This window comes from Girardinichthys multiradiatus, chromosome 12, assembly GCF_021462225.1.
Source record: "Girardinichthys multiradiatus isolate DD_20200921_A chromosome 12, DD_fGirMul_XY1, whole genome shotgun sequence".
NCBI lineage: Eukaryota > Metazoa > Chordata > Actinopteri > Cyprinodontiformes > Goodeidae > Girardinichthys > Girardinichthys multiradiatus.
The window spans coordinates 50,267,482-50,295,223 of record NC_061805.1 but is presented as its reverse complement, the minus strand read 5'-3'; the positions used below and the strand labels follow the sequence as shown (position 1 = coordinate 50,295,223).

The window sequence follows — 27,742 nt, the reverse complement described above, 5'->3', positions numbered from 1 at the left end:
ACCTGTGACCCTTCCGTAGTATTTAATCAACAGCTGCTTCCCTCTTAAACCCATCAAAAAACAGCTCAAAATAATTAACAGAGGAGAATCAGACTGTAAAACAGGGACTCTAATTATATATTCTCAGGATAATCATAATAAAGCAATCGGATTTGTAACAGTGGTTATGCAACACTTGGTTTACAAATGAATTCCTCGAAATAAAGTCATTTATCTCTAAAATGGGAAAACATAAAGCGTGTAAAAAGTCTGAGCAGGTTTCTGCCATTGTGGATTTGTTGTTCAGTCTTTGGCTTCAGCATCAGGAGCTGTGGCACAGAAAGCAGCTGTTGTTCTCTGTATGCTAATACTGCTGCTGCCTCCCTGCATGAGGGCCTGTGTGAATGTCATAGTGTGTCGCCGATAACAAATGGCTTTGTTTAAAACGCACACATGCATAGACTTGTGCATCAAATCTGCAACATTTTGTCAAATATTCTAATTTTCCTGCTGGTTTCATAGGCTAAACTATTAAATAGATCGGTTTTCAGCAGCAGTTATATGGATTATTTTCTCAAGTTATGCAAAAATCAAATACAAATGAATTTGTTTCTGGGCCAAAATCTGCGCGTAATGGAGCTTGATCCCCTCTCTTCATGTCTCCTGCGCAGTGTTCCCTCCATGCTGAGGGAGGAGGGGACACACTGAGTTGACAATAAACCGTTTGAGGCATCATGTGAGAAACAGACGGAGAGACGCGCAGGGAGGACGGCAGAGTTGGTGTTCTTTACGCACGGATTGCTCACATCGCCGATGTGCGTCCTGGCGCATCCATCCGGAGCTCACAAGGGGAGAGAAAAATATTTTTAATTCGTATCTTATGTCAGACATCGGATTTCTGTCTAAACTCAGCTTGTAGGACGACATGTCCATGTGAAATTAAACCCCTGATTTTGAAGCAGGAGATCTTTGAAAACTTGAAAAGTTTTCCTCGGCGCACCTCTGTCACTGATCATTGCTTAAATCATGTCGGAAAGAAAACCCTCTCTGAAGGCCGGCGGCCCCTCTCAGAGCCGTTTCCAGGTGGATGTGGTGACGGAGGGATCATCCACACCGGTTCCGGCTCCTGCCCCGGGCTCCGCTGATGGATCCAGGGCTCCTCCTGAGGAATCCAAGGGCCGCTTTAAGGTGGTGGGCTTCATGGACCCGGGCGGCCTGGGCACTGCCACGGACATCGGGCCCCCTCCGGATGTTTTCCACGAACCGGACGTGACAAAGAGCGACTCAGTGAGCCTCCACTCCACGGGCACCGGGCATACCCACATCTCTGACTCCCACTCCAACACCTACTACATGCGGACCTTCGGGCACAACACCATCGACGCGGTGCCCAACATCGAGTTCTATCGCCAGACCTGTGCGCCTTTCGGGGAGAAACTCACCAGACCGTCGCTGTCGGAGCTGCACGACGAACTCGATAAAGTAACAATGATCAGTTTACCTTAAAATACATTTTAATTGTAGTTAAATTAGATTTTATGTGCACACAAAATACAGAAAACCTATTCAACTTAATACACAACACTTACATTTAATATAGCATTTTCAGCTGAACAAAAATACAATTTTATTCATCAATAAGTTATTGATTAACTAGATTGTTGTAGCGGTTTCTAGAAAAAAAAATGAAATGATCAGCAAGATAACAGACAGAAACATTTAAGACTAATAGAATAATAAAAATCATAGGCATCTAGGTCCAAGCAGTGCTTTGTAAACATATTTATATCCTTAAACGTTTTCACATTTTGTGCAGTTAAACATCTGTGTATTTTGGGGGATTTATTGTGACAGAAATTAGAGCATATTTGTCAAGTGGAAAGATGGTTTTTACTTTTTTAAGTAAAAATCTGAAAAGTGTGGCACGCATTTATCCTAAGCATCTTTTACGCTCTGATACTCCTAAATAAAATCCAGTACAACCATCTGAAGTTCCCTAACTAGTAAACAGGGTCCAACTGTGTGTAAATTAATCTCAGTCTAACAGTCTAACAGCCTCAGAGGTTTGTTAGAGAACAACCAGCATCGTGTAGACCAAGGAACACAGGAGCCAGTTCAGGGAGAAAGTTGTGGAGAAATTTCAAGCAGGGTTAGGTTCTAGAACAACATATCAAGCTTTGAAGATCTTCTAGAGCTTGGACATACCATCATCTGAACAGCAAAGAGAGAATTAATCAGAGAAGAAGTCAAGATGTACACGGTAACTCTGGAGGAGCTGCAGAGATCAAGAACTCCGGTGGAACAATTTGTTGACAGGACAACTATTCGTTGTGCACTTAAAGAAGACAGACATAGGAAGTCCAGTTCACAGTCTGCATCAAGGTCATGTAGGAGACACAACAAAATTGTGGAAGAAGGTTTTCTGATGAGACCAAAACTCAACTTTTTGGCCAACATGAAAACACACATGGGGTGGCAGCATCATGCTGTGGGAGTGTTTTTTCTACACTGGAATAGCAAAACTGGTCAGAGTTGATGAGAAGATAGATGGAGACACAAACTGGACAATCCAAGAGACTGAGGTGGAGGTTCACCTTCCAGTAGGACAATTACCCTAAACATACAGCCAGAGATCCAATGAAACGGTTCAGATCAAAGCATATTCATGTGTTAGAATGGCCTAATCAAAGTCCAGACCTAAATCCTACTGAGCTGTAGCAAGACTTGAAAATTGATGTTCACAGATGCTCTCCATCCAATCTGAATGATCTTGAGATGTTTGGCCTTCAACTGTTGTGTTCAATCTTTTCTGTTTCTGCTAAAGAACAAAGAGACTAACTGGCCTTCTTAGTTTCCTGCGTTCATCCAGAAGGTGACAGTCATTTCATTCCAAGGTCTTCTGTTAGAGAAGGTAGTTTTAAAGGTGTAAATTCATCACGAGAACAACAACAGCATTAGAGCACTCGGAAGTATTGGCACCTCTGGTACGGATGTGTACGAAGCCTTGAAATAAATACATCCCTTACTCCAGTTGCAACCTCTGAAAATTCAACCTTTACATTTGTTCAGTGGGTAAAATAATCAGACACGAAGAACTAATTGCTTCTTACAAAATTACTGGTCATCACTTGACCCTTGGTCGTTACAAAGTCATAATTATAGCATTCAGCTGTTGTTTCACACCAGACTGAGCGGGAGCGTTTGCTGCTAAAAATCGAGTTTCATCTGATCACACGGGTCCAATTAAAGTCCCAGAAGAGTTCAGCAAACCCAACATGTTTTTATGTTTGTGATGGTGGGACAGAAAAGGCTTTATTTCTTGTGTGTCTCTGAAATAACTGACAGTATGTAGATGGTGTCTAACAGTTGTTATGGAGACCTGGTGACCCCAAGATCGATGAGCTTTGGAGATTTTGTGGCACAACAAATATAGAACCTGATCCAGCCTAGAGACCGTCAGGGTCGTCGCTTTACCACAAAATCAAACTCTAAGAAAAATACTTCATACTCAATACTATTTTTAATACTGCAAAATAAAGGCAGATGGTTCTTTTTAATAAAAAACATTGACATATTTTTTAATGTTCTAATTAGTGCAAAACCAATAGTTAGAAGGCAAGTAAGGACACTACTTAGTAGAAGTGGTAATATCTATGATGAAGTGTGCACCTTTAGCTGTTGAACAAGCTGTTGGGAACCCGGATCTGCTCCATACTAATGTGTTCATTAACTTGTCATTTTTTGTGCTTCTGCTGATTCTTGCATGAAGTTTTCTTTGATGGCATCATAGGTTAGCCAGGGTTAATTTCCAGTCTCGTCAAGTTCAGTCTGCATCTTCAGAAAAACCCAATAAAACAGTTTAAAGGTGAAATTCTTTATCCTTATTTCATATTACTAGTAGCTACTTTACAGCTGAACAAAGGAGTCATAGGGGATCATTTTAGTATTGTTGTGATCATTATTATGAATTTATTTCTTTATATTTAATTAAATAATAATTTAGTCTGTTAAGTGTTGTTCTGTGAATACCAGCCTAATAAGGCGGTGGTATGATGACAATAGAGAAAAGTATGAGTCAAGCTCTGGCATTACTGAAACTTTGCACACACGGAATAAACTCACACAATTTCTTAAAAATACAAGAATGTATTAACAAAAATAATTCAACTCAAAGTAAAACATATTTCAATTAACAAACTCTTTACTATGCTAGAACAATCCAACTAAACTACCAAGCAGAATTAAAGAATAAGAAATACCAGTGAATTATATGCAGATGTGGAACAAGGAAACCGAAGCTTAAAATGGTTCAAAACCATGACCAATAAAGTGATGCAACATTACCGTTCAATGTTATTTATGTTTGAGAACCAAGGATTGTCCTGAGAAAATTAAGTTATGTTAGTCTTGGAACTAACTTAGGCAATAATTGGTATCCCTTCAAACCACCACTCACAATGCAAGATCAGATAAAACATTATTATTATTATCAATAGTGTTTAATTAGCTGCCTTTATTTAGTGAAATAATACTTAAGCAAATATTATTAAGTAATGAAGTATGAAAATAATATTTAAGAATATATCATTTAGAATAAGAACCAAACCTTTCTGGATAACTGAGTCTTAATGGTGTTTAATTAGCTGTCCCATTTAGTAAAATAATAATTCAGTTCTGACTCCTCCTCTTCCTGGTCTGAGCTGAAAGCAGGTTAATGTGATTTATTTCGAAGGTTCCAGAAAGGTTCATACTGGTCTTTGAACAGTTCAGAGTCATGCTCGCCTATGTTGTAACCCATGACTGGGGTCCCAACAGTATCTATTGTCAAACATGTTTAAAACATGGCTGTTGTAGAAACAGCAGCTTCACTGACCTTTCTAAATGCCTTATATGTCAACGTATCTGTGTTTAGGATGCTTACACCAGGTTTGTGGTGCTAGTCAGCCTTATAGCCTCCACTTTGCAGCACAGCTTTTCAACTTATGAGCATCCTTCAGCTTTCCTGTCGCCTGTGAGGCAGATGAACTCCAGCCAACATGTTTCCCTTTTCGACTAAAGACGGTCATAAAAGCTCTGCTCTGTTCTTGCCATGTTACGCCTGTTTGTGACGTCCAGCACCAGCTCACTGATATGACTGTCTGCCATCACCCTTTAAGTAAGCTTCTGCGGTGAAGGGAAGGGTTTGAGTGTCTTTGTGTTTGCAGCGGTTCTGTGTGAAATTGTGTGATAGCTTAGGGAGAGGAAAATGGCTCAGTACATATCCATTTTGATTTAATTAAATGGGTCTCTATGTCACGTCATATTTATACTCCAGGGAAACGAAAAATCATCAATCACTGATTAAAACTACTTTCTTACTTCCCAATACGCCTGAACGTTTTTCTGATATTTTTCCTCTTTGTTCTTCTGTCAGGAGCCCTATGAGGACAGTTTGGCCAACGGCGAAGAGCCATCGGCAGCCGAGGAGGCCGCAGCTCTAATGGCAAAGGAGGCAAAAGGAGGAGTTGTCAAGTTTGGTTGGATTAAGGGAGTTGTGGTTAGTGTCTCTTGGCCTTTTGATACTTGAGGACAGGTGAAGTCTCAAATGTACTCAGGGGAAGTCTTAAACAGGGACGGTATAAGTCAGTCCCTATATCAGTGCAAAAAGCAAATCAAAGTTTGGAGAGATGCTGTGTTTTTATTGTCTCTTCCTTGCAAAGTGTGAGCAGTAGGCATATTAAGCTTTAGACATGTCCACAGTTCCACCATCATGAATGTGTGTTTCAGGTTCGTTGCATGCTGAATATCTGGGGTGTGATGCTCTTCATCAGAATGTCCTGGATTGTTGGACAGGCTGGAATTGGTGGGTGAAAATCTCTCAGTCAGACCAGACTAATGTTGGATCTAAAGTGGTTCATGTTTCAAACTACATGAATGGATTATAACATGTTTGCTGTTTTTGTGAAACAGGCCTTACCATCGCGATCATCTTCATGGCCACTCTGGTCACCACCATCACCGGCCTGTCTACTTCAGCAATAGCAACAAATGGCTTTGTAAGAGGAGGTGAGAAATCTGACCCACAGGAGATCTTCATCAGTCATGTCAGTGTCAGCAGTGTAGCTTCACCTGAACTCTGGGGATAATCTGTTTTCCAGTTGTTTTAGTGTGGTGTCCTCCTACAGTTTTACACCCGCGTTCTAGTGCAATCTGATTTACTGGTAGAATATACAGTCACAGGTTCTGTATTGACTATATCTAAAATCAAATATGTGATTTTTTTTGCTGACTCTAGGATTAAAATAAGTAAGATATTTTTGCATCTAGACATCAAGGTTGCAAAAACTTTCCAAGGAGACTGAAATTAATATATGGGATAAACAGGAAAAGGCTGTAATGTAAAACACTGAAGGCTGGCTCTTAACAAGGATTTCAAATATAGTTGGGGAAGATATATGTTAGCATAATCAGTAATAACACAACCGGATTTCATTAAAGTACACTTGAGTATATCTATGCTGACCTGCACATAGCACACTCCTTACTAGGGCTGCACAATATATCGTCGTCGCAACATCAGTGTGTGCAATATTCACATCACAAGGGAGTGTATGGAGTGCAATAATTGTTGCCCAATATATTCCAAATGTTATGAACTTATGAGCCAGTTTGACAGAGTCTCTGGGCAGAAAATGTTCACATGGGACACTAATGACCTTACGCAGAAGGTTAAAGGTCACAGAGTGATGGAAGCACTGATGAGAAATAGAGGAAAGAAGAGAACAAGCAGATTTCAGACCTGAAATCGTCATCACAATATTTGCCAATATTATCCTCGTGGATAGATTGTCTAATATCGTCCAGCACTGCTCATTCGTGCATGGCTATAGGGGCCACGCCCCCTACATCCACTGTGCAGTCCTCCATCAAATGCAGATTATGTCTAAAACCCTGGACTACTGAAGCCACATTTCTCCTGAATGACCTGATGGGGCCCAGGGAGAGGCCACGGCCTGAAAGCTAAAAATGCTGAAGCTACGCCTGGAAGGGTTGAGTAAAGATTCCTAATTTACAAGGTAAATGAGACTTTTTTAAGTGGGAGTGGGGGCTCTTTAGATTTAACATTTTAAATGTTTTTATTATTATTATTATTAGAAGGTGGTGTCATTTCACTTAATTTTGAAAAGTTTGGTTAAATTAGAGAAGGATTTGATTTGCAAGGAGCTGGCGTGACTACAACAGGTACCAGAGGGCACAAAAGCAATAGCTGGAGAATACTGAAGATCAGCAGTCAGAGGATGTCTCTGTGACCCGTGAAACAGCGGTACCGGCACTAAATGGAGTTTAATAGAGTTCACGTTGTGGGTTTGAACAAGGCTAAGTGGTCATAGTTTGCAACTTCCTGGTGTTTGGTAGTCACAACGGCCTGTTGTTGGAGCTACTGGCTATGTGAGCAAATCCGCAAAAACATGATCATACCATGTTTAACACCGTGTTCATGCTTAACTAGGATAAACTGGTGCTTAACTTCTTTCGTATTTTTTAAATTACTCTTAATATGTAGAGAAGCCTCAAAAACCATATAAGGCAACTATTCAGTCCGCCTCAGATCCTTAGAATTTAATTACTATGAGCTTTACCTAAATATTTCAACCAGTCTGCCAACAAATAAACAGCTAGTTTGGGAAAATCTTGACGACACACGGAGAAGGTTTACAACAAGTTTTCTCCATAGCTTCCATCCCAGGATGGGTCAGATTAGCAGGGCTGTTATCAAAGCCAACTCCTGTTTTATTTTAAGGAATCTCACCTTTAAAATAAAGTTTGGATTTTGGTATTTTCTGATAATTTCATATTTTGGTAAACAACTTCACTTTAACTAGGACTGTTCCACAATTGTGCAAACTTGGGGTACAAGACATTCAGTGGTAAATAAAAACATTTTTAAACGTGTTCTGATGTTTAACTGTTAAAGCCGTGATGGTATTTTTTGTGTGTGTTGAAAATAGTTGAACAAGAGAATTTGCTAAATACTGACCCTACCTTTACTCAGCAGACCTAATGGTGTCTAAGACATTAAGAAGGTCAGAACATGCACCAGCTATTATTTGATGAGGCTCACCTGTTGTTGGATAATGTTGGTTTTCAGGTGGAGCGTACTACCTGATATCCAGAAGTCTGGGTCCAGAGTTTGGAGGATCTATTGGTCTCATCTTTGCCTTCGCCAATGCAGTGGCTGTGGCCATGTATGTCATAGGGTTTGCGGAGACGGTTGTTGAGATGCTCGGTGTAAGAAACATGCTAATTTAATGAGAAAATCTCTTGTCTGGTGAAAACTAAATCTAGAATAAAACAATAAAACAATGTTTTTTTACAGGACGTTGACGCTCTGATGACTGATGAGCTGAATGACATTCGTATCGTCGGGACTCTGACCATCATACTGTTGTTGGGAATCTCTGTTGCTGGGATGGAGTGGGAAGCTAAGGTATATCTTAACTTTGAAAAAACATGGGAACAAATAAAAAATTTGGTGTAGTAGAAATTATGTACCAAAACTGGTCTGTTTTTAAAATTTTTCTGTCCAACTAAAGTAACTATGATGCTATCTGTTTTAACTTCAAAGTTGGATTTTGAAACTTCCCCGCAAATAAAGGATCATTCTATACAAGAACAAATAGTTTTAAAACAAACATGGATCTGGCGCATACAATATATATTTTCAACAGTGTAAACAAGCATTTAGTTCATGCAAATCTATTCAGCAGCAGCCATGTAAAATGTCTGTCTTTCTGGTAAATTTCCTGACATTTTTCTCTAGTGATCAGCTACAGTAACAGGGTAGGTTGCTATGGGTACCTACTTTTTCTACTTTGTCATCTTTAGTCTGACTCCACCATAATCTGTGTTATTACTAGCCACTATTAGCCACTTTAGCCTCCAATGCCTTTACAATGGAGTGATGGAGGAGGGATGGGGGGGTAATGGTCTGTTTCGTTGCTTCACTATTTAGCAGCTGACTGAGCTGTCAGCTGATTAACTTTTTTCTGCGTTAATTAGTGAGAAGTAATCAATTAGTATTGATTACTTGTCACTAAAACAGTGGCACACACAAAACTGCACCTTTAAAGTTTTAATGTCTAAAATAAAGAAAAACGTGTTATTTCCTTGTTTTGCTAATAGCAGTTAGCACCACAACACTTAGCAAGTCCCAGCGGTTTTCCGACTTTGAACTAGAAGGCCTTCGACTCAGGTGTGACAGCTTTCCCACAACTAAACTCTTGACTTCAGAGTCAAATAAAACGCAGCATTAAAATTGGACCTTTAAAAACTAACTTGTACTGCATAGCTTTTCTGTAGGGGTCCGTTCCATTTAGGGTTGCCAACTTGCAAAAACTGAAATAACGAACAACACCTACCTCTGTTCCTTGTTTGTTTGTGGGGCTGGGTGGCAGTAGGACAATGTTCTATATATCTTAAAGGAAAATGCAGAAGAAATTTTAGAAGCATAGACAGGCTCATGTGAGGGATTTGAAGAAAAAGATCCGCAATTAATTTGAATATGTTGGTATTATATTAGAATAGCAAAAGTTTACATTTACGGAGGCAAAATATATGACATTTATTTTTACATATTTGCTCCAATTCTACTCATTATAATGCAAGCATTTAAAAATCAAATTTTCAATTTTAATAATGATGCTGGATTCTAAAGATATCACCTAACAATTATTTACTTTTAATTTCATATATGCTTTAGTTAATGACTCGATGCAGTTATCTGTGCACCATCAGCTCTTTGGCCACCAGAAGGGATTGCTTAAAGGACTTAATTCAATTGGCTGAGCTTTCATATAGAAATAACTTTTGACCACTGAGCATTAAAGTATAAAATACTCTGTCGCCAGGATGTTATTGTTTCAAATGAATTAAATTTGAATTGGAAATGAGAAATATATATTTTTGTAAAGTGTCTTGAGATGACATTTGTTCTGGATGGGCATAATATAACTAAACTAAATTTAACTGAATTCTATGTATCACAAAAGGCTATTTTAATGCCCCCTTAAGGAAAGAAAATGGAGAGTATAACTGAAATTAATTGTATATTTCGGGGGAGGGGGGGATTAGTTCTTGGTAGTTTTTCAGTGGTAAATTTAACATGTCAAGCAACATGTTTCTGGAAAGAACTATCATTTAAATGAATAAAACAGATTATTTATTAATTTATTGGTATTCATTTTTCACAAATTCAACCAGAACGATTTCCTTTAAATTTTAAATAATTAGTTTTTTTGTTATATTTTAATAATATTGTATGAATATTCAAGCCATTTGAGATTTTGAAAAGAAAGTTGAAGGCCTGATAAATGCCGTTTTTTAAACTAGATGAGCACTGATCAGACATACCGTCTGATATCCTGGTCGGCCTTTCTCTTTTTTAGGAGTTTCCTCCAGCACGTCGTTTCACGTCCCCATTACCGGATGAAAACTCCTGTCGTCACCCTTTCCTGTGTGACTTATACACGGTCCCTCTTAAATATTCCTTTTAAATCTCCTGTTGTTTTTACCAGCTGCTCCTACTTTCCTCAAAATCCCGCTCCGGTGTATCCTACCAACGCTGAAAGACGACACTTCTGATTGAAAAAATCAGGTTGAAAAACGTTCAAAAATTCAGGCAAATGAATGGGCAGCAAACGTGCCCTTTGAACCGCGGTTTATCCGTTTCTGTTATAAATCCACTTTACTGACTTAGAAACACGTATTAGGGCCAGGCTATGAAAACTCTTTTTTTTAATTTATTAACAGAATACAGTAGTAACATTACGAGAACAAAGTAATGCCAGCTCTTTTCCACAAAACAAGCAATTTCTTCCAAGTCCGTGTGGTTCTTTCTTTGAAACAGACACAGCACAATCGTTTCAAAGTCCAGATAGTGGTACTAATTTGATGCTAATGTGCTAAAAGTTGAAGAATGTCCTTATTTGTGAAGCCGATACTAAAGTATAACTTCACAAGTTGCTCAACATTCTTTGTTTCCTTTTTTGTAACAGTTCTCATAAAAATTTCAACTTTATTCTTGTAATATTCCGACTTTATTCTCATAATGTTATGACTTTTTTCTCGCAATATTTTGACTTTATTCTTGTAATAAAAATAAAAAAAACTTTTGCCTGGTCCTAATACTCTATCATAAATTTGCAACAAAGTGCATTCCTTGTCAATTTTGTAGATAATGCACCTTTTCCTTAACGAAAACGGCACCATTCCTTATTTTAAGGTGCGGTTGGCAACACTGGTTGTATTTGTGCTTCAAAGTAAAAATTTCCAAGTTACAATTATGACCAAAATCTACTGAAAATTTTTGGAAAGTTAGAAAGTTTTTGCTATCACCAACCCCCAAAACAAATATGGCTGCCACATAAAGAAACGCTAAGACAAAATGTTGATAACTGCTAGTGTGTTAATCTAGTTCTTTGTCAGTTTGTTTCTTATTATATCATCTGGCACCATATTACATCTGGAGGTGAACATTGTCATTGTCTTGCATTGCTAATAATATTTATTGGTTTGTTTAATCAACACAATTAGCCCTCTGGAAAAAGTTTCAACTGAGTGTAAATTTACACTCATTGAGCTAGCATGTCAAGCTAGCATGAAACTATTGTTTTCATGCTAGCTTGACAGTTTAATTTGATCTAGACTGTTAGCGTTATCATACATCTTTTTAAAGGTTACCTTTGCTAACTTGGAGCCCATGTTTTTCCATCAGGTAAAATGTATATTTACTAAAACATTTGACATCTACCGAATTAATAAAATTATAAGTAGACTGAACTTCACTCTGCATTTTGCGCTGATTAGCTAAAGCAGTCATGCCAGAGCTGAAACAGCAGATAATCAACGCACTAAAAGCGGATCATTTGGACCTAATTCTCTTGAATATAGCTGCATTAGGTGTTTGATTAGGCTACTACATAAAATGTAGTAGTTCTAGGGTTTTGGTTTAAACCACCTGCTGTAGTTGCTCATGCAGTTCTGTAATTAAAGCTGAAAAAGTATTTTGCTTTTCTTCTCTCTGGATCCATTAGGCTCAGATTGTCCTCTTGATAATCCTGCTGGCAGCCATTGTTAACTACTTTTTGGGCACCTTCATTCCAGTAGAAAACAAGGAGCCCAAAGGATTCTTCGGATACAACAGTAAGCTTACAATCCCATGGTCCCTACATGCTAACCATCCTCTTGGGGTTTGTTTAATTCTATTTTTGGTTTAATCATTATCCCAGACTTTATATTACTCTTTTTTGACTGTCCTGTTTTTCAGCTGCAATCCTCTTTGAGAACTTCGGCCCAGATTTTAGAGATGATGAGACGTTTTTTTCTGTGTTTGCGATTTTCTTCCCTGCTGCCACTGGGATCCTAGCAGGAGCCAACATCTCTGGTGACCTTGCTGTGCGTTTTTACCTCATAAAATAAATATATTAGTCTTTTACAAATGTTGGGTGGTTTTTCTGCCAGATACCTATCTGGTGTGCTCCAAGGCTGTGTGCCCAGAAAAGATGAATTAACTAGTTTTACTTTTAGAGATTTTATGAGGACCATTAAGATCAGGCATTGACTTAAATTACTTCATAGTTTGGTAATCATCCTATTTCTGGCATTTGTCCTTCACAATCTTTGTCCGAACACATTAAATTGTGCTGTTTTCATAAAATGCACAAATTAAATGTGAACACTTTTATGTCTCTCTGACATTAGGACCCTCAGTCTGCGATCCCTAAAGGAACCTTGCTGGCCATCCTCATCACAGGCATCACCTACGTGGCTGTTGCCATTTCTGCAGGTCCATATAAAACACACATCAGTTTCATGCTCTTCACTCCAAATTCTGTTAAAGACCATTGTGACTTTTCAGTGGCAGCAGATCTAATTTTGAGCTAGACTGAAATTAATTACATTGCTTTATAATTTTTCTATTGTGTTCAAAACTGGCTTTCTTTTAAACGTATTGTGTTCAAAATCAAAGTTAAATTCAGGTGAAATGTCGACAATGAGATCATTTATTGCTTAAAGGCCTAATAGTCGATTGATGTTGCTTTTGGTCCAATTTGCTGTTTTCTCTCTCTCAGGTTCTTCTATTGTGAGAGATGCGACTGGTGACCACAATGACACAGTGAGCGACACAATCAACTGCACAGACGCCGCCTGCACGATGGGCTACGACTTCTCCATTTGCAAGGAAGGAGGCTGCAAGTATGGCCTGATGAACGACTTTCAGGTAAAAACCCTAAACTCGGGTCACATTTTGGATGTGCATGAGGCTAGGTGGTTATATTGTGTAATTACCCGACATGTGGAGTGTGCTGATGTCACAATGGCCGGATGTAGGACCCAGTAGGTATTCGAGGGCACCAGCACTTTTCATGAATGTCCCAGTTGTGCCTATCATCCAGAGAAAGGTACCTAACTTCCTCTGACAACCCAGTATCCTCTACAGTCAGACTCCTGCTTCTCTGCTCCATGTGTAGGCATCCATTAAAGTGCCTTTTTCAAGGGCACATCCACATGTGGTGAGGGAAGCTGGAGAATCTGAGCTAAGCTGGCTTTAGTTTCTGAAATATACCAAAATTCAATCTTATCATAGTTACTTTAATGTAAGTTGTGCGGACATTTAAACCATATATTTCTTATTACTTTTAAGACAGAAACAATTGTTTTATTAAATCCATCCATTTTCTTCCACTTCAGCCTAAGCAGAGAGACCCAGACTTGCCGCTTGTATCCGTGATCTCGTTCTTTCGGTCATGACCCAAAGCTCATGATCATAGATGAAGGTAGGAACGTAGATCAACCGGTAAATCGAGAGCTTCGCCTTCTGACTCAGCTCTCTCTTCACCACGACAGACCGGTACAGCGCCCACGTCACTGCTGATGCAGCACCGATCCGTCTATCGATCTCCCACTCCATTTTTCCCTCTTTCGTGAACAGGACCCCAAGATACTTGAACTCCTCCACTTGAGGCGGGCACTCCCCCCCCCTTCCCCGACCCGGAGAAGACATTCTACCTTTTTCTGGCTCAAGAAGACCACGGCCTCGGACTTGGAGGCACTGATTCTAATCCCAGCTGCTTCACACTCGGCTGCGAACTGCTCCATGTAGATCATGAGTGTTTTATTAAATACATTTTTGAATTTGGCACTAATAAGCTGATAAGTAATGAAAACCACAATTTTTTGGGGGGTTTACCTCTTTTAACATCCTGTTTGCTGTTTGTGGGAACAAGATAAACTTTGGTTCTTGATTAACATGTTTGTCACAAATTCAGTTGTTTTAAGCTTTTCTAAATTATTGCTCTGACCATAGATATGAGCAAATGTAGGTGACTATTCCTCTGGGCATTTCCTGATTTATGAGGATTAACATCCATCTGCCTTAGTAAATTGACATGTTTTTGTGTTTTTCCCATTTTGAAGAGTGGCTAAGAGAAAAGGTCTCCCATCATATGTATACCTCAGGTAAACCGGAAGTTGTGGATTTATAATTAAAAGTTCCTCAACGGTCTAAAAAATATTGAAAAGTAAACTATGAGAAACATTCCAGTTACATTTATTTTATAGCAAGAGCTGGGGCTGATGATGAGAATGGTATCAGTGATTTTATAAAAATAATTATTTAGTTGTGCAGGATCGTTTTCGCCACCAAATAAATGAATTCAAATCAATTGATTTTAGGTTCCGATTTTGCTACAGCAATAAAAGATTATTCTATTTTAGCTTTTTCATTCATCTTCACCCATGATGCCAGTGAGTGTGTGAGATCTTTTAGTACCGTTTGCTGTTTGGTGGAGTGCAGGACTTTCTGGACAAGATATATAGGTGCATCTCAAAAAATGTGAATATCATGAAAAGTTCAATATTTTTTGTCTCTCATTTAAGACAATGAAACTTATATATTATATAGATTCACGAGTGAAACATTTCAAGACTTTATTTCTCGTAATTTTGATGATTATAGCCTACAGTGTCTCGGGTTATTAGAATATTGTGAAAAAATCTACAGCATATTCATAAAACGTTGAGTGGGAGAAAGAAATGTGGTAGGAGAAGGTGCCCCAGCAATAGGGATGACTGCAGCATTGAGACGATTGTCAACCAAAATCCATTTAGGAATTTGGGAGAGCTTCACCAGGAGTGGACTGAGGCTGGAGTCAACACATTAAGAACCACTACACACAGATGGATGCTACACATGGGCTACAATCGTCTTACCTGGGCTGAGGAGAAAAAGATCTGGACTGTTGCTTAGTGGTCCAAAGTCCTCTTTTCAGAAAAAAATACAGTTTGCATTTCATTTGGAAATCAAGAGTCTGGAGGAAGAGTGGAGAGGCCCAAAATCTACGTTGCTTGAAGTCCAGTGTTAAGTTTCCACAGTCAGTAATGGTTTGGGTGCCATGTAATCTGTTGGTTCTGGTCCACTGGGTTTTTTGAGGTTCACAGTCAGCCCAGCCACCTACCAGAAAGCTTTAGAGCACTTCATGTTTCCTTCTGCTGACAGGCTTTATGGAGATGCTGATTTAATTTTTCAGCAGGACTTGGTAGCGGCCCAAACTGATAAAGGTACCAAAAGTTAGGTTAGTAACCATGGTGGTACTGTGCTTGATTGGCAAGAAAAACTGGGCTGACCAGAACCCCATAGAGAACCTATGGTGTATTGTCAAGAGGAAGATGAGAGACCCCACAACCAACAATGAAGATGACCCGAAGGCTGCTATCAAAGCAACCTGAGCTTCCAGAACACCTCAGCAGAACCACAGGCTGATCGCCTCCATGCCACGCTGCATTGATGCAGTAATTCATGCAAAAGGAGCCCCAACCAGGCATTGAGTGCATAGAAATGAACATATTTTCCAGAAGCCTGACATTTTGGGTTTTTATTCTCTGTAAATCAGAATCACCAAAATTACAAGAAACGCAGGCTTCAAATATTTTACTAATGTATAATGAATCTAGTAAAATATATAAACTTATTCTTGCAATTTATATAGTTGGATTTGTTGGAATAACAGCTTGTTGCATTAAAAAAGACAAAACTGGAGCACAGCTCCTATTGGTCACTGATTACATCAGAATATTTTGTCCTATTTCTAAGCTAATCACAAATAAAGTAAAATCTAACTTATACAGTCCAACATATTACGGGAAAAAGTCATTAGTGTTGATATTCGACTGCAAAGCATCAGAAAAGCTTGAGAATGTGTATTACGTAAAGGCCACAGAGTGGACAGAGCTTGACGTGCATCAACACACCCACAATCATTGTTTTATACTGGGGACCCACTCTCCCTCTGGCTGGTGGTGCCTCTGTGTCAGGACACCACGCTGTCCCACTTCCCAGCGTCCAAACACGTCACAGCCGCCCACACACCCTAATCTGCCACTGGATTAACAGCAGATTACCATCATTATATCTGATGTTGTAGAAAACCATATGATTTCTAAGTTCATCATAAGTGTAAAGATTTATCTGTTCCAACTTTCTTTAGTTAACACCTGCAAGATGCTAGACTGATGCAGTAAGGCTGCTTCTCGGGGTGAGAATGTGTACATGTCCTCAGACTGTGTGTGTGTGTGTGTGTGTGTGTGTTCCTGTCTTGGCATCACAGTGAGATTTCACCATCAACTTGAGGACCGTTTGTACCAAAGTGAGGACATTTTGCTGGTCCTCACGACCTATTTCACTAACGGTTAGGTTTAGGACTAAGGTATGAATTGAGTTTAGGTTAAGGTTAGGGTTAGGTAAGCACTGGTAATGGTTAGGTTTAGGGTTATTGTCACGGTTAGGGCATAGAAAGGGTTGAAAATGACTGAAAATCAATGGAAGTCAATGGGAGTCAACACATGGTCCTCACTACATATGGCAAAACAAGTGTGTGTGTGTGTGTGTGTGTGTGTGTATGTGTGTGTGTGTTAGAAACAGAGCTGTTCTCAGCATCATGCAGAGAGCAGAACAAAGATAATAGCATCTGTTGTTCTGAGTCACAAGATTCCTGCTGCTCTGACCTGAATGAGAGCATTGAGAGCCTCCACCTCCGCTCACATCCAGCTCACTGACACTGATATCACTGAGCGTGTGCACCAACTCACACTGAGGCAGCTGCTTCTGTGTTCAGGACGTTTCTGAAGTAAAACACTTGTTTAGTGATGGGACAGACCCTAATCTGTAGTATCCCAGTTATCAGGGGATGAAGCTGTGCAGACTGATGGGTCCAAAGATCCAGCACCACAATGAACTGAAGCATCCTGAAAGTCATCTGAGCAACGTTTCCACATCAGCATCAGTTTATCAGTGATGATCCTCATGGCCTTTTAAAGACAGGTGGGAATGCAGGGTTACCCTGGATCTGAACGTAATCTGTTCTCTAGAATCAAGTTTGGTCGTTTCTAAAACGAATTAAACCAGGAAAACTGAATTTTTCTGTTTCTGAAACAGCTCTCAGGTCTGTTAAATGAAAAAGAGCAAATCTGGATGAATTAATTCCTGTTAGTGCCAATAAATACCACGTCCCACTGGATTGTTTTAAGGTTTGATGAGATAACAGACAGTTCTCCAGGTCCCTCAAGGTTTCCTGCATTTGTTTAGTGAAGGTAAAAGGTTTGTGTCCGTTTTATCCAGGTGATGAGTCTGGTGTCGTACTTCGGTCCTCTGATCACTGCAGGGATTTTTTCAGCGACTTTGTCTTCAGCTTTAGCCTCACTGGTCAGCGCACCCAAAGTCTTCCAGGTCAGAGACAAACCTTGTCATTTTATTTTGACTTATTTTCTTGCATTTTTTAGTCATACCTTATTTAATGTATAAATATATATACACTGCGCCAAAAAAATAAAGGGAACACTCAAATAACACATCCTAGATCTGAATGAATGAAATATTCTCATTGAATACTTTGTTCTGTACAAAGTTGAATGTGCTGACAACAAAATCACACAAAAATCATCAATGGAAATCAAATTTATTAACCAATGGAGGCCTGGATTTGGAGTCACACACAAAATTAAAGTGTAAAAACACACTAGAGGCTGATCCAACTTTGATGTAATGTCCTTAAAACAAGTCAAAATGAGGCTCAGTATTGTGTGTGACCTCCACGTGTCTGTATGACCTCCCTACAACGCCTGGAGATGCTCCTGATGAGACGGCGGATGGTATCCTGAGGGATCTCTTCTTCATCTTGCAGGAAGTGCTGACACACTCCAGCCACATGAGGTCTAGCATTGTCCTGCATTAGGAGGAACCCAGGGCCAACCACACCAGCATATGGTCTCACAAGTGGTCTGAGGATCTCATCTCGATACCTAATGGCAGTCAGGCTACCTCTGGCGAGCACATGGAGGGCCGTGCTGCCCTCCAAAGAAATGCCACCCCACACCATTACTGACCCACTGCCAAACTGGTCATGCTGAAGGATGTTGCAGGCAGCAGATCTCTCTCCACGGTGTCTTCAGACTCTGTCACGTCTGTCACATGTGCTCAGTGTGAACCTGCTTTCATTTGTGAAGAGCACAGGGCGCCAGTGGCAAATTTGCCAATCCTGGTGTTCTCTGGTAAATGTCAAGCGTCCTGCATGGTGTTGGGCTGTGAGAACAACCCCCATTTGTGGACGTCGGGCCCTCATACCATCGTCATGGAGTTGGTTTCTAACCGTTTGTGCAGACACATGCACATTTGTGGCCTGCTGGAGGTCATTTTGCAGGGCTCTGGCAGTGCTCCTCCTGTTCCTCCTCTTGCACAAAGGTGGAGGTAGTGGTCCTGCTGCTGGGTTGTTGTCCTCCTACGGCCTCCTCCACATCTCCTGGTGTACTGGCCTGTCTCCTGGTAGCGCCTCCAGGCTCTGGACACTACGCTGACAGACACAGCAAACCTTCTTGCCACAGCTCGCATTGATGTGCCATCCTGGATGAGCTGCACTACCTGAGCCACTTGTGTGGGTTGTAGAGTCCGTCTCATGCTACCACGAGTGTGAAAGCACCACCAACATTCAAAAGTGACCAAAACATCAGCCAGAAAGCATCGGTACTGAGAAGTGGTCTGTGGTCCCCACCTGCAGAACCACTCCTTTATTGAGTGTCTTGATAATCACCAAAGATTTCCTCCTGTTGTCTTTTCTATTTGAACAACAACATGTGAAATTAATTGTCAATCAGTGTTGCTTCCTAAGTGGACAGTTTGATTTCACAGAAGTTTGATTTACTTGGAGTTATATTGTGTTGTTTAAGTGTTCCCTTTATTTTTTTGAGCAGTGTATATATATTTATTTATTTACTGTATTTTATCCTGTTTTATTTTTCATTGTTTTGTTAGTTCAGAGATGTATGAATTGTTTTTAGATAGTTTTTTTATATTATGTTGAGGCTATGTTTTTATATTTATTTTTGATGTTTTATTTCATTTTATTTCTGTGTCATTTCCTCATCTCTCCGCCTGCTTCACATTATTACTGTTTCATCAGAAGATGCCACCATTTCTCTGTACCTTCATGGGGCAGTTCCACCTTTAAGAATCTGTTTTATTTGATCATCTAATGATGTTTCAAGCATAGAAAAATGGTTCAAATCAAGTGTTGTTCTGTTGTTATTTCATGGTTTGTTTCCTCCTTAAATAATATAATAATGTAATTGTGAAACTCCCCTGAACCAACTGAAGATTCGAAGCCACTTTGTGAAACAACCCTGCTTTGAACCTAACTACAGCTGTTGCCACTTCAGGCTCTCTGTAAGGACAACATCTATCCTGGGCTGGGAATTTTTGCAAAGGGATACGGTAAAAACAACGAACCTCTCCGTGGATATGCCCTGACCTTCTGCATCGGCCTCGCTTTCATCCTCATTGGTGGGCTGCACAGCTTAAACCTCTCAGTTAAAAATATAACAAATAAAAATATACAAAGGCAATGAATCTCTCTGTCTCTGTCCGATCAGCCGAGCTGAACATCATTGCTCCAATCATCTCCAACTTCTTCCTGGCCTCTTACGCTCTCATAAACTTCTCAGTCTTCCACGCCTCCCTGGCCAACTCTCCAGGTAAACCCTGAGAAATATTAAAAACATTGGTCCAACATCATCTGGTCATATTGTTTGGGAACTGATCTATTAGGAATATTCTGTCTGTCTTACCGGAACATCTCTAGATTTGCAGAGTCCATCAAGTAAAATATTATTTCTGTAGAAAATCCTGGGGGTTGCTGTTTTTTGTTTTCTCCACAGGGTGGCGTCCAAGCTTCAAATACTATAACATGTGGGTTTCTCTGGCTGGGGCCATCCTGTGCTGTGTTGTGATGTTTGTCATCAACTGGTGGGCCGCCCTCGTCACCCTGCTCATCATCCTCGCCCTCTACATCTACGTCAGCTACAAGAAACCAGGTGAGAAACATTCCCTAAAATATTCACCATCAGTAGAAACATCTCTGAAGAAACATGTAAAAACTTATGTAGAGGTTCTGTTTGCTGTGTGGACTGAGGTAAAGATGTAAAATAGCATCTATGAGCAACACACGGTGTTCTGCATGTTACCATATTATTCCAACATGGCTGCCTCCATAGTACCCATACCATTTCATCATCTTTGATCGGCACTTTCTGAGTTAGCCTGGAGAATTTAGCCTTTCTAATTTAAAATGGCAAACATGAAGGGATTTTAATGTGGACTTTGAAAATTAACCTCACAGGTTCTCTTAGATTATAGCTGATGGGGTTGAAGAATTAAATTATATGTAGGATTTCCTGGCAGAAGCTCCATTGTCACACCTAAACGTTCTCTGAGGCTTTTCATTTGATTAACTGCACCTACTGTAACACATGAACATCCTGGAGGACTGTTTCCTGCAGCTCTGCCTTGTTATTTCGCTACTGTCTGATAAACAGTTTCAGTCTGCTGATCCTCGCTGCACTGACCTGTTGTTTCCCGTAGATGTGAACTGGGGTTCCTCCACTCAGGCTCTGATCTACAACCAGGCTCTGACACACTGTCTCAGTCTCTCCAGTGTTGAGGACCACGTCAAGAACTTCAGGTCTTATCCTGAAAATTTACAGCTTGACATAAAATCTTCAATGTTTTTGTAAAGTTTGAACGTTTTTACTTGAAACATTTCCTTCCTTTCTAGCACAGAAGCTGTGTGTAAAATAAAGAGCCTTTAGGTTTACTTTCTAGATCCAAATCAGAATCTTATGGAAAAATAAATGTTGCAACGTTGCTGTTTGTTTAGGCCGCAGTGTTTGGTGCTGGCTGGTTATCCAAATTCCCGCCCGGCGCTGCTGCAGTTGGTTCATTCTTTCACCAAGAACGTCAGCCTCATGGTCTGCGGGCACGTCAGGATGGTAGGTTCTGGAGCGATCGTCCAGCAGTAATGATTTGATGCAACAGTTTCTCCAACCAGCGACTGCGTCTATTCCTCTTCCTCCAGGTGTCCCGCCGGCCAAACGTTAAGGACCTTTCCCAGGATTACCTTCGGTGTCGGCGCTGGCTGATTAAAAAACGGATCAAAGCCTTTTATACTCCTGTTTTTGCAGACAACTTGAGGCATGGGGCGCAGTTGCTCCTCCAGGTATAAAGGCTGGCAAGTTCACCTCCAAACACTCATTTCAAATCTGAAGAGTGGATTACATACCTGCAGATCATCTCTTTATCACGACCTCTTTTCTTCAGGCGGTTGGTTTGGGTCGTCTGAAGCCCAACACGCTAGTCATGGGTTTCAAAAACAACTGGAGCGACGGAAACATGAGAGACGTGGAGAATTACGTCAACACAATACAGTGAGGACTGAACCGCCTTACAGTAACACCCACCAACATTTCACACAAACTAGTTTTATCTTAAACAAAACAGCAGGTTGAAATTTAACAAGTTATTAACTGGAAATCATATGCATCAAAAATCTCCATCCATTCGTTGTCTTGATCCTAAACGAGGTCGGGTCCTGTGGGCCAGCCCTCTCCTCTCCTGCTCATCTTGGGGGCCAAAAGGGAAATGTAGTTTCTCCAGCGAGACCTGGATCTCCCAAGGATTCTCTTTCAGTGGAACGGGCTCTGAAAACCTCCTGATTATATACCAGAACCAACAGACTCTATTTGATGCTAAGAAGCAGGGGCTCTACTCTGACTGAGCTTCTCACTTTAAGTCCAGCCAGGCCATTAAGGAAGCTATTTTCAGCTGCTTGTATCCTGGATGTTGTCCTGTCGGTCATGATCCATATTTCTTGACCACAGAGCTGACCTGCACTACACCACTGCTGTCTCTAACGTTTATCCCTCAGACTGGAGGATGGATTATTTACAGCTGCCAGCTCACCCACAGTATGTGCACCAGCAAGTAATAGGCTGTCTAGTTACTGTTTATGAGCATCTCTGTAGAAATGTTTCTGAATCCAGCTGAAGAACACCGTACCTGTGACCTTCCATGTCCCAAAACTCACTGCACCATCTCAGGCGGTGAGCCCATCTGGAGGATCCCTTCTGATGCTTCTTCTGGCTGTAGGGCCCTCATGGAGCACCCCCAGGCATTGCTCCAGGAGGGTGCCCCGCTCTCCCTGTTCAACAGGAGGTTCACCTCTCGGAGAAGTCTGTCCTGTAATGTGGTGTAGTCTGACCCCTCCTCAGACATCAGTTTGCTCGGGGGCATGCTACCAGGATTCGAAGCCCCAGACAACACAGACCCCCAGATCATGGTGGGACTCCAACAGGTGGAAGAGTTTTTAGTATCCTGGTCTCTTGTTCATGAATGATGGCAGGAAAGAGCAGGAAATGGACTGGGTTCACCTATGCAGGAATGATGGTGTTCCTCCAATCTGTCACGGTGAAGAAAGAGCTGAGCCAAAAGCAAAGCTCTAGATTTACTGGTCTGTTTACGTTCCATCCCTTACCTGTTGTCTTGAAATATGGATCATGTCCAAAAGAACAAGGTCCCAGATACAAGCACACAAAACAGCTTCTCTGTAGGGTGGCCAGACTCAGCCTTAGAGACAGGGTGAGGAGCTCTGTCATCTGAGGCGAGATCGAAGTAAAGTCGCTGAAGGACTCAGTTAAGGTGTTTGGGCCTCCCTTGGGAGTTTTTCTGGGCATGCCCCCCTGGAGGAGACCCTGATAAGACCCAGAAATCGCTGGAGGGACCATAGGGGAAGAAAGATGTTTTTAAGTGATTTCTGAGGATATTTCTCACATAAACGGTTGGTGTTCATTAGAAGCTCCCAGTCTTTGTTGCAGCCTCACCGGTTTGATCCACTGACTTTGGGAAGTCCTGTGGATTGCTGCTTCTTTTCCTTTTTCCTGACTGTTCTCTTTCTTTTTGCAACTATTTTACGTAAAGTTACTATGTTAGGATACAGAAAATGATCTTCTTTGTTCTCAAATAGCAGATAATGACAGTTCTAACTAATTAAGCAACTGTAGCCCTCCTAACTAATCACTACAATTGAGGTTTGTTTTTAGAAGCACAGTAAAATGACTTTTCTTTGCCAGGTTTGCTCTGTGATTAACAGGATCCTTTACATTGCAGCGATGCCTTTGACCTGCAGTTTGGAGTGGTGATCCTCAGGCTATTGGATGGGCTGGACATTTCCCACATTCCAGGACAAGGTTCATCTGTATTTTTAGTGTAAATAAATACATTGAGGTCTGAAAACTTTACGTTTTCTCCAAATTTATGTCCTCAATTCCTCTTTTTTTTTCCAAGAATACAAAGCATCAAAAAAACCAAAAGTCATCTTAAACTTCTGAAGTTCCATCTTTCTGACGCAGTTTCCCTAAAACCTAACTTCAAATTGAGACATGCTTCATAAGAAAGAGGAATGAGAGGAAGAAATGACAGAAACAAAGAGATTTTTATCTGTTTCTGCTGCAGATGAGCTGCTGTCGTCCAGTGAGAAACCACCAAAGGAAAGTAAAGATGTTCTGATTTCCGTCAGTCCAGCTAAAGACTCGGACTCAGAATCCTGTCCATCAAAGACCCACAGCAACCAGAGCAGCCCGCTCATCATAAGAGGTAGAGGGAAACCTGGACGGCTGCTTTTAATGACCGATAATCCCAGTTTGATTTTATAGTTAAACACGTCCTCCTGCAGCTACAGAAACCAAATGTCCTCTGAGTCTGACTGACCAGCGTCTTCTGGAGAGCAGCCAGATGTTTAAGAAGAAACAGGGTAAAGGAACCATCGACGTGTGGTGGCTGTTTGATGACGGAGGTCAGTTTGCATTGATTCATTTCTTCAGAACCTTTAAAAGATATCAGCAAAAAATTAAAATACACATCCCAATAAAAACCTGCAGAGACTCTGGAAACCTGTTGATCAAAACCATTTTAAAAGATTAAAAGAAAGTCTGTTTGGAAGGAAAATAGAAAGAAACAATGAGTCAGATGTTTGTTATCTGAATAGAAACATGATAGAAAGGAATAGAATTGAATAGAAATATCCTTTATTGTCCCGCAGTGGGGAGATTCAGGTGTCCAGCAGCAACGTGAAAGGCTGATTGAAGCATGTAGTTTCACATGAGGTAAAAATAAAATAACAAACAATATGAAACAGGACACTGCACATAAAGAGCAATTTAAGAAAATGAGAAACATAAGAAATAAATATTGTGTAGTTATTAAAAATAGCAAACTGTATAAGTGTATAAATTGTGCATTAAAAACCAAAAACAGACTATTTATAAGAAATGAGAAAAACTGCAAATGACCGCAGGGATGGATGGCCAAGATGAACTAGAACCAGATAAAAAAGAAGCTGAGAAGACTCAACCACTCTATCCAGCGAGACTCTGTCAGCAGTAAGTTTATAATGCATTGGTCAGTCTTCTTCTTCTTCTTCTTTCTGCTGCTCCTTCACAGCAGACACCCCGCCTCCATCTCACCCTAGTCTGTTATAGTCGGTTACTATTTTAACTTTTATTTGAATCATTGTTTTTTAAATCATCTAATCACGTTGAGATTTTGAGCATTTAAAGTGCAGTACTAGAAAAATGTATTATTATTATCCGTTCCATCTTCAGCCCAACCATCTCCATGGTGGCCTCTGGATGCTGGACCTCCAGCATTATAACCCCATGTTCAAACAGAGTCCATGTAACAGAGTCCTATAAGGTTCTTTGGGTTTTCACTGCATGTTACTGAAACGTTCTGTTTCAAGTGAGCAAATGTTTCCTTAACTCTTCTGGAAATGGCCAACTGAAGAAACAAACAGAGAAAACACTCGGTTCAGACACCAACGTACCTCTTTGCTGGTGTTTTTGCTTCCAGGTCTGACTCTGCTGATCCCCTACCTGCTGACCATAAGGAGCAAATGGGGTGACTGCAGGATCCGAGTCTTCATCGGTGGAAAGATCAACCGAATTGACCACGACCGCAGAGTGTGAGTCCTTGTCTGTTGTCTTCTGCCCCACCAACACTAGCCGTGATAATTTCTGCATCTACTGTCCCAAAAAGCAACAAAATGGTTGTTGTTTGTGTCTCCATAGGATGGCCACGCTGCTCAACAGGTTCAGAATTGACTTCTCTGACATCAACGTTCTTGGAGATATCAACGTGAAACCCAAAAAACACAAGTAAGACCCAAAATGTCTCCTGCTCCTCCTCCTCAGGTGTCCTGACACCCATCCTGATGGATTTTGGTCTCTTATTTGATGATAACTTATTTGGCAGACCTTCATTATGTGACCATGAGTTCAATCACAAGAAAGATTCAATTTTCTTCTAATTCATAGCTCCTGGTGAGAAAAACTATGTAGGTTTTCCTGAATATGTGATATCAGTCCCATAAATGAAGGAATGAGGGTTAAACTGCACATCTGCTGGGTTCATATCTGTGATATTTTAATAAATAGGTCTACAGGTATCTGTTAATAACTGTGCCGTCTGACAGTAAGCTGAGTTTTAAGGAGCTGATCGAGCCGTACCGGTTGAAGGAGGACGACATGGAGCAGGAGGCTGCAGAGAGGCTGAAGGCCCAGGAGCCTTGGAGGATCACCGACAATGAACTGGAGCTCTACAAAGCCAAGGTTTGCTCTTACAGCTTTTATGAACTTTGACCCTGATCAACAACTGAATTCATTTGTGTAACAAAGATCAATTTCTGGTTTCCCTTATAGACCAACCGTCAGATCCGACTGAACGAGCTTCTGAAGGAACACTCCAGTTTAGCCAAACTAATTGTGGTGTAAGAACTTCACTCCTTCAGCTCTCTATGAGAAAAATGAACCAATTTATTCCCCTTGTTATACAGAACATTGTGTTATAATGTCAGGCTTTCTGCTTGATCATATATTTCAGCGCCAAAGTAAATCATAGCTGAATTTATGAGTAAGCTATTGTGAATCCCTGATTCTATTTTTGAAAGGTTTTTGTTGAATATGAGGATGTAATTTAATATAAATGATAATTTATCTGTCTGTGAGCAGAAGCATGCCTTTGGCCAGGAAGGGCACCGTGTCTAGCGCCCTCTACATGTGCTGGCTGGAGACGCTGTCCAAAGACCTCCCTCCGCTGCTGCTGGTCCGAGGAAACCACCAGAGCGTCCTCACCTTTTACTCATAACACACACACACACACACACACACACACACACACACACACACACACACACACACACACACACACACACACACGGTGTGTATCTGCATCTGAGTTTATTTATTACAGCTTTACATCTGCACAACACAGAACCATGATCAGACTTGATTCGAGTAGATTGTTGATGGTTCTCCTTAACCAGCTTACTCTAATATAAAGCTGTATATTTATTAGCTTTGTGTGATTTGATTGAAGATGAATTTAATTAATTATGGTCAAAATTTAATTCTAAGATCTCTAAATATGTTTTTCAGAATGTGTGCTCGTATTTAGGTTTTCAGTTACCTTTTATTTGTTTGAATTCCATGTTGCCAAACATTGTTTTTCCTTTATAGAAATAATTTTGTAATTTGTTTTGTAAATTTTAATAAAATATTAACAAAACATGTGCATTGTTTGTCTTGTTGTTATTAGACACCCCTTTAAATCCTGGTTTAGGTAACTGATCTGGTACGGAGGTTTCACACCTGTTAAAGATGCAACTAGAACCTGTAGTTATTCTTCTTCAGCAGGAGATGCATCCATCTGTTGTCTATACCCACGTATCCTTGATGGGTCATGGAGGGGCTGGTTCCTATGTCATTGGACTAGAGGTGAGGTCCACCCTGGACAGGTCAACAGTTCATCACAGGGCAACACAGAGACACACAGGGCAAACTTGAAGGCAATTAACAGTCATATGGGAGAAAGCTGGAGTACCCAGAGAGAAACCATGCATGCATGGAAAGAACATGCAGAAAGACCTCAGGCAGAGATTTGAACCCAAGACCTTCTTGCTTCAACACAACAGTGCTAATAAACTGCACCACAGTGCCTCCACGCAGTCGCAGTTTTTATATCTAATTTTAGGTTGACTCTATAAACTCTTTATTTTCACAAAGGTACAAAATGCTCTTTTTCTGCTCGTCCAAGATTGGGTCACTGGGATGAAATCGGTCCAGGAGGGAAACCCAGACTTCCTTTTCACCAGCAATACTATCCAGCTTATTCTGGAGTATCTCAAAGTATTCCCATGCCAGAAGAGATAAGGTTATCGGTCTGCCCTAAGGTCTCTTCCCAGTGGGATGTGCTTGACAAACAGAAGAAAAAGAAAGCCATCCCGATCAGATGCCAGAACCACCTCAACTGACTCATTTTGATGCAGTGGAGCAGTGGCTCCACTCTGTGTTC

At 40.6% G+C, this 27,742-nt stretch overlaps 1 protein-coding gene across 3 annotated transcripts; it reads left to right on the top strand.

Moving 5' to 3' along the window:
• The first annotated feature begins 711 nt into the window (after window positions 1-711).
• On the top strand, window positions 712-26,960 carry LOC124877975 (solute carrier family 12 member 2-like). Of its 3 annotated transcripts, none has more exons than XM_047381667.1 (27): window positions 712-1,461; window positions 5,393-5,515; window positions 5,746-5,821; window positions 5,929-6,024; window positions 8,108-8,247; window positions 8,336-8,446; window positions 12,051-12,159; window positions 12,284-12,411; window positions 12,718-12,802; window positions 13,089-13,237; window positions 17,633-17,740; window positions 19,723-19,846; window positions 19,936-20,037; window positions 20,221-20,376; window positions 20,924-21,023; window positions 21,219-21,330; window positions 21,417-21,557; window positions 21,659-21,765; window positions 23,504-23,583; window positions 23,849-23,989; window positions 24,069-24,188; window positions 25,244-25,355; window positions 25,462-25,548; window positions 25,866-26,001; window positions 26,092-26,159; window positions 26,401-26,535; window positions 26,568-26,960. In XM_047381667.1, coding segments are annotated over exons 1-27 (3,303 nt in total). In that variant the 5' UTR covers window positions 712-1,005; the 3' UTR covers window positions 26,569-26,960. The 3 variants fall into 3 exon arrangements, with proteins under 3 accessions (XP_047237623.1, XP_047237621.1, XP_047237620.1); XM_047381665.1 differs by having other exon boundaries at window positions 26,401-26,575; window positions 26,608-26,960; XM_047381664.1 differs by having other exon boundaries at window positions 26,401-26,960.
• Window positions 26,961-27,742: the final 782 nt, after the last annotated feature.

Excerpts from the sequence above, each read along its gene's own strand:
- LOC124877975 (XM_047381667.1), top strand. The coding sequence starts at position 1,006 with ATGTCGGAAAGAAAACCCTCTCTGAAGGCCGGCGGCCCCTCTCAGAGC. Across the intron at positions 19,847-19,935 it reads CCTCGCTTTCATCCTCATTG|CCGAGCTGAACATCATTGCT; the intron begins GTGGGCTGCACA and ends CTGTCCGATCAG. Across the intron at positions 21,766-23,503 it reads AATTACGTCAACACAATACA|CGATGCCTTTGACCTGCAGT; the intron begins GTGAGGACTGAA and ends TTTACATTGCAG.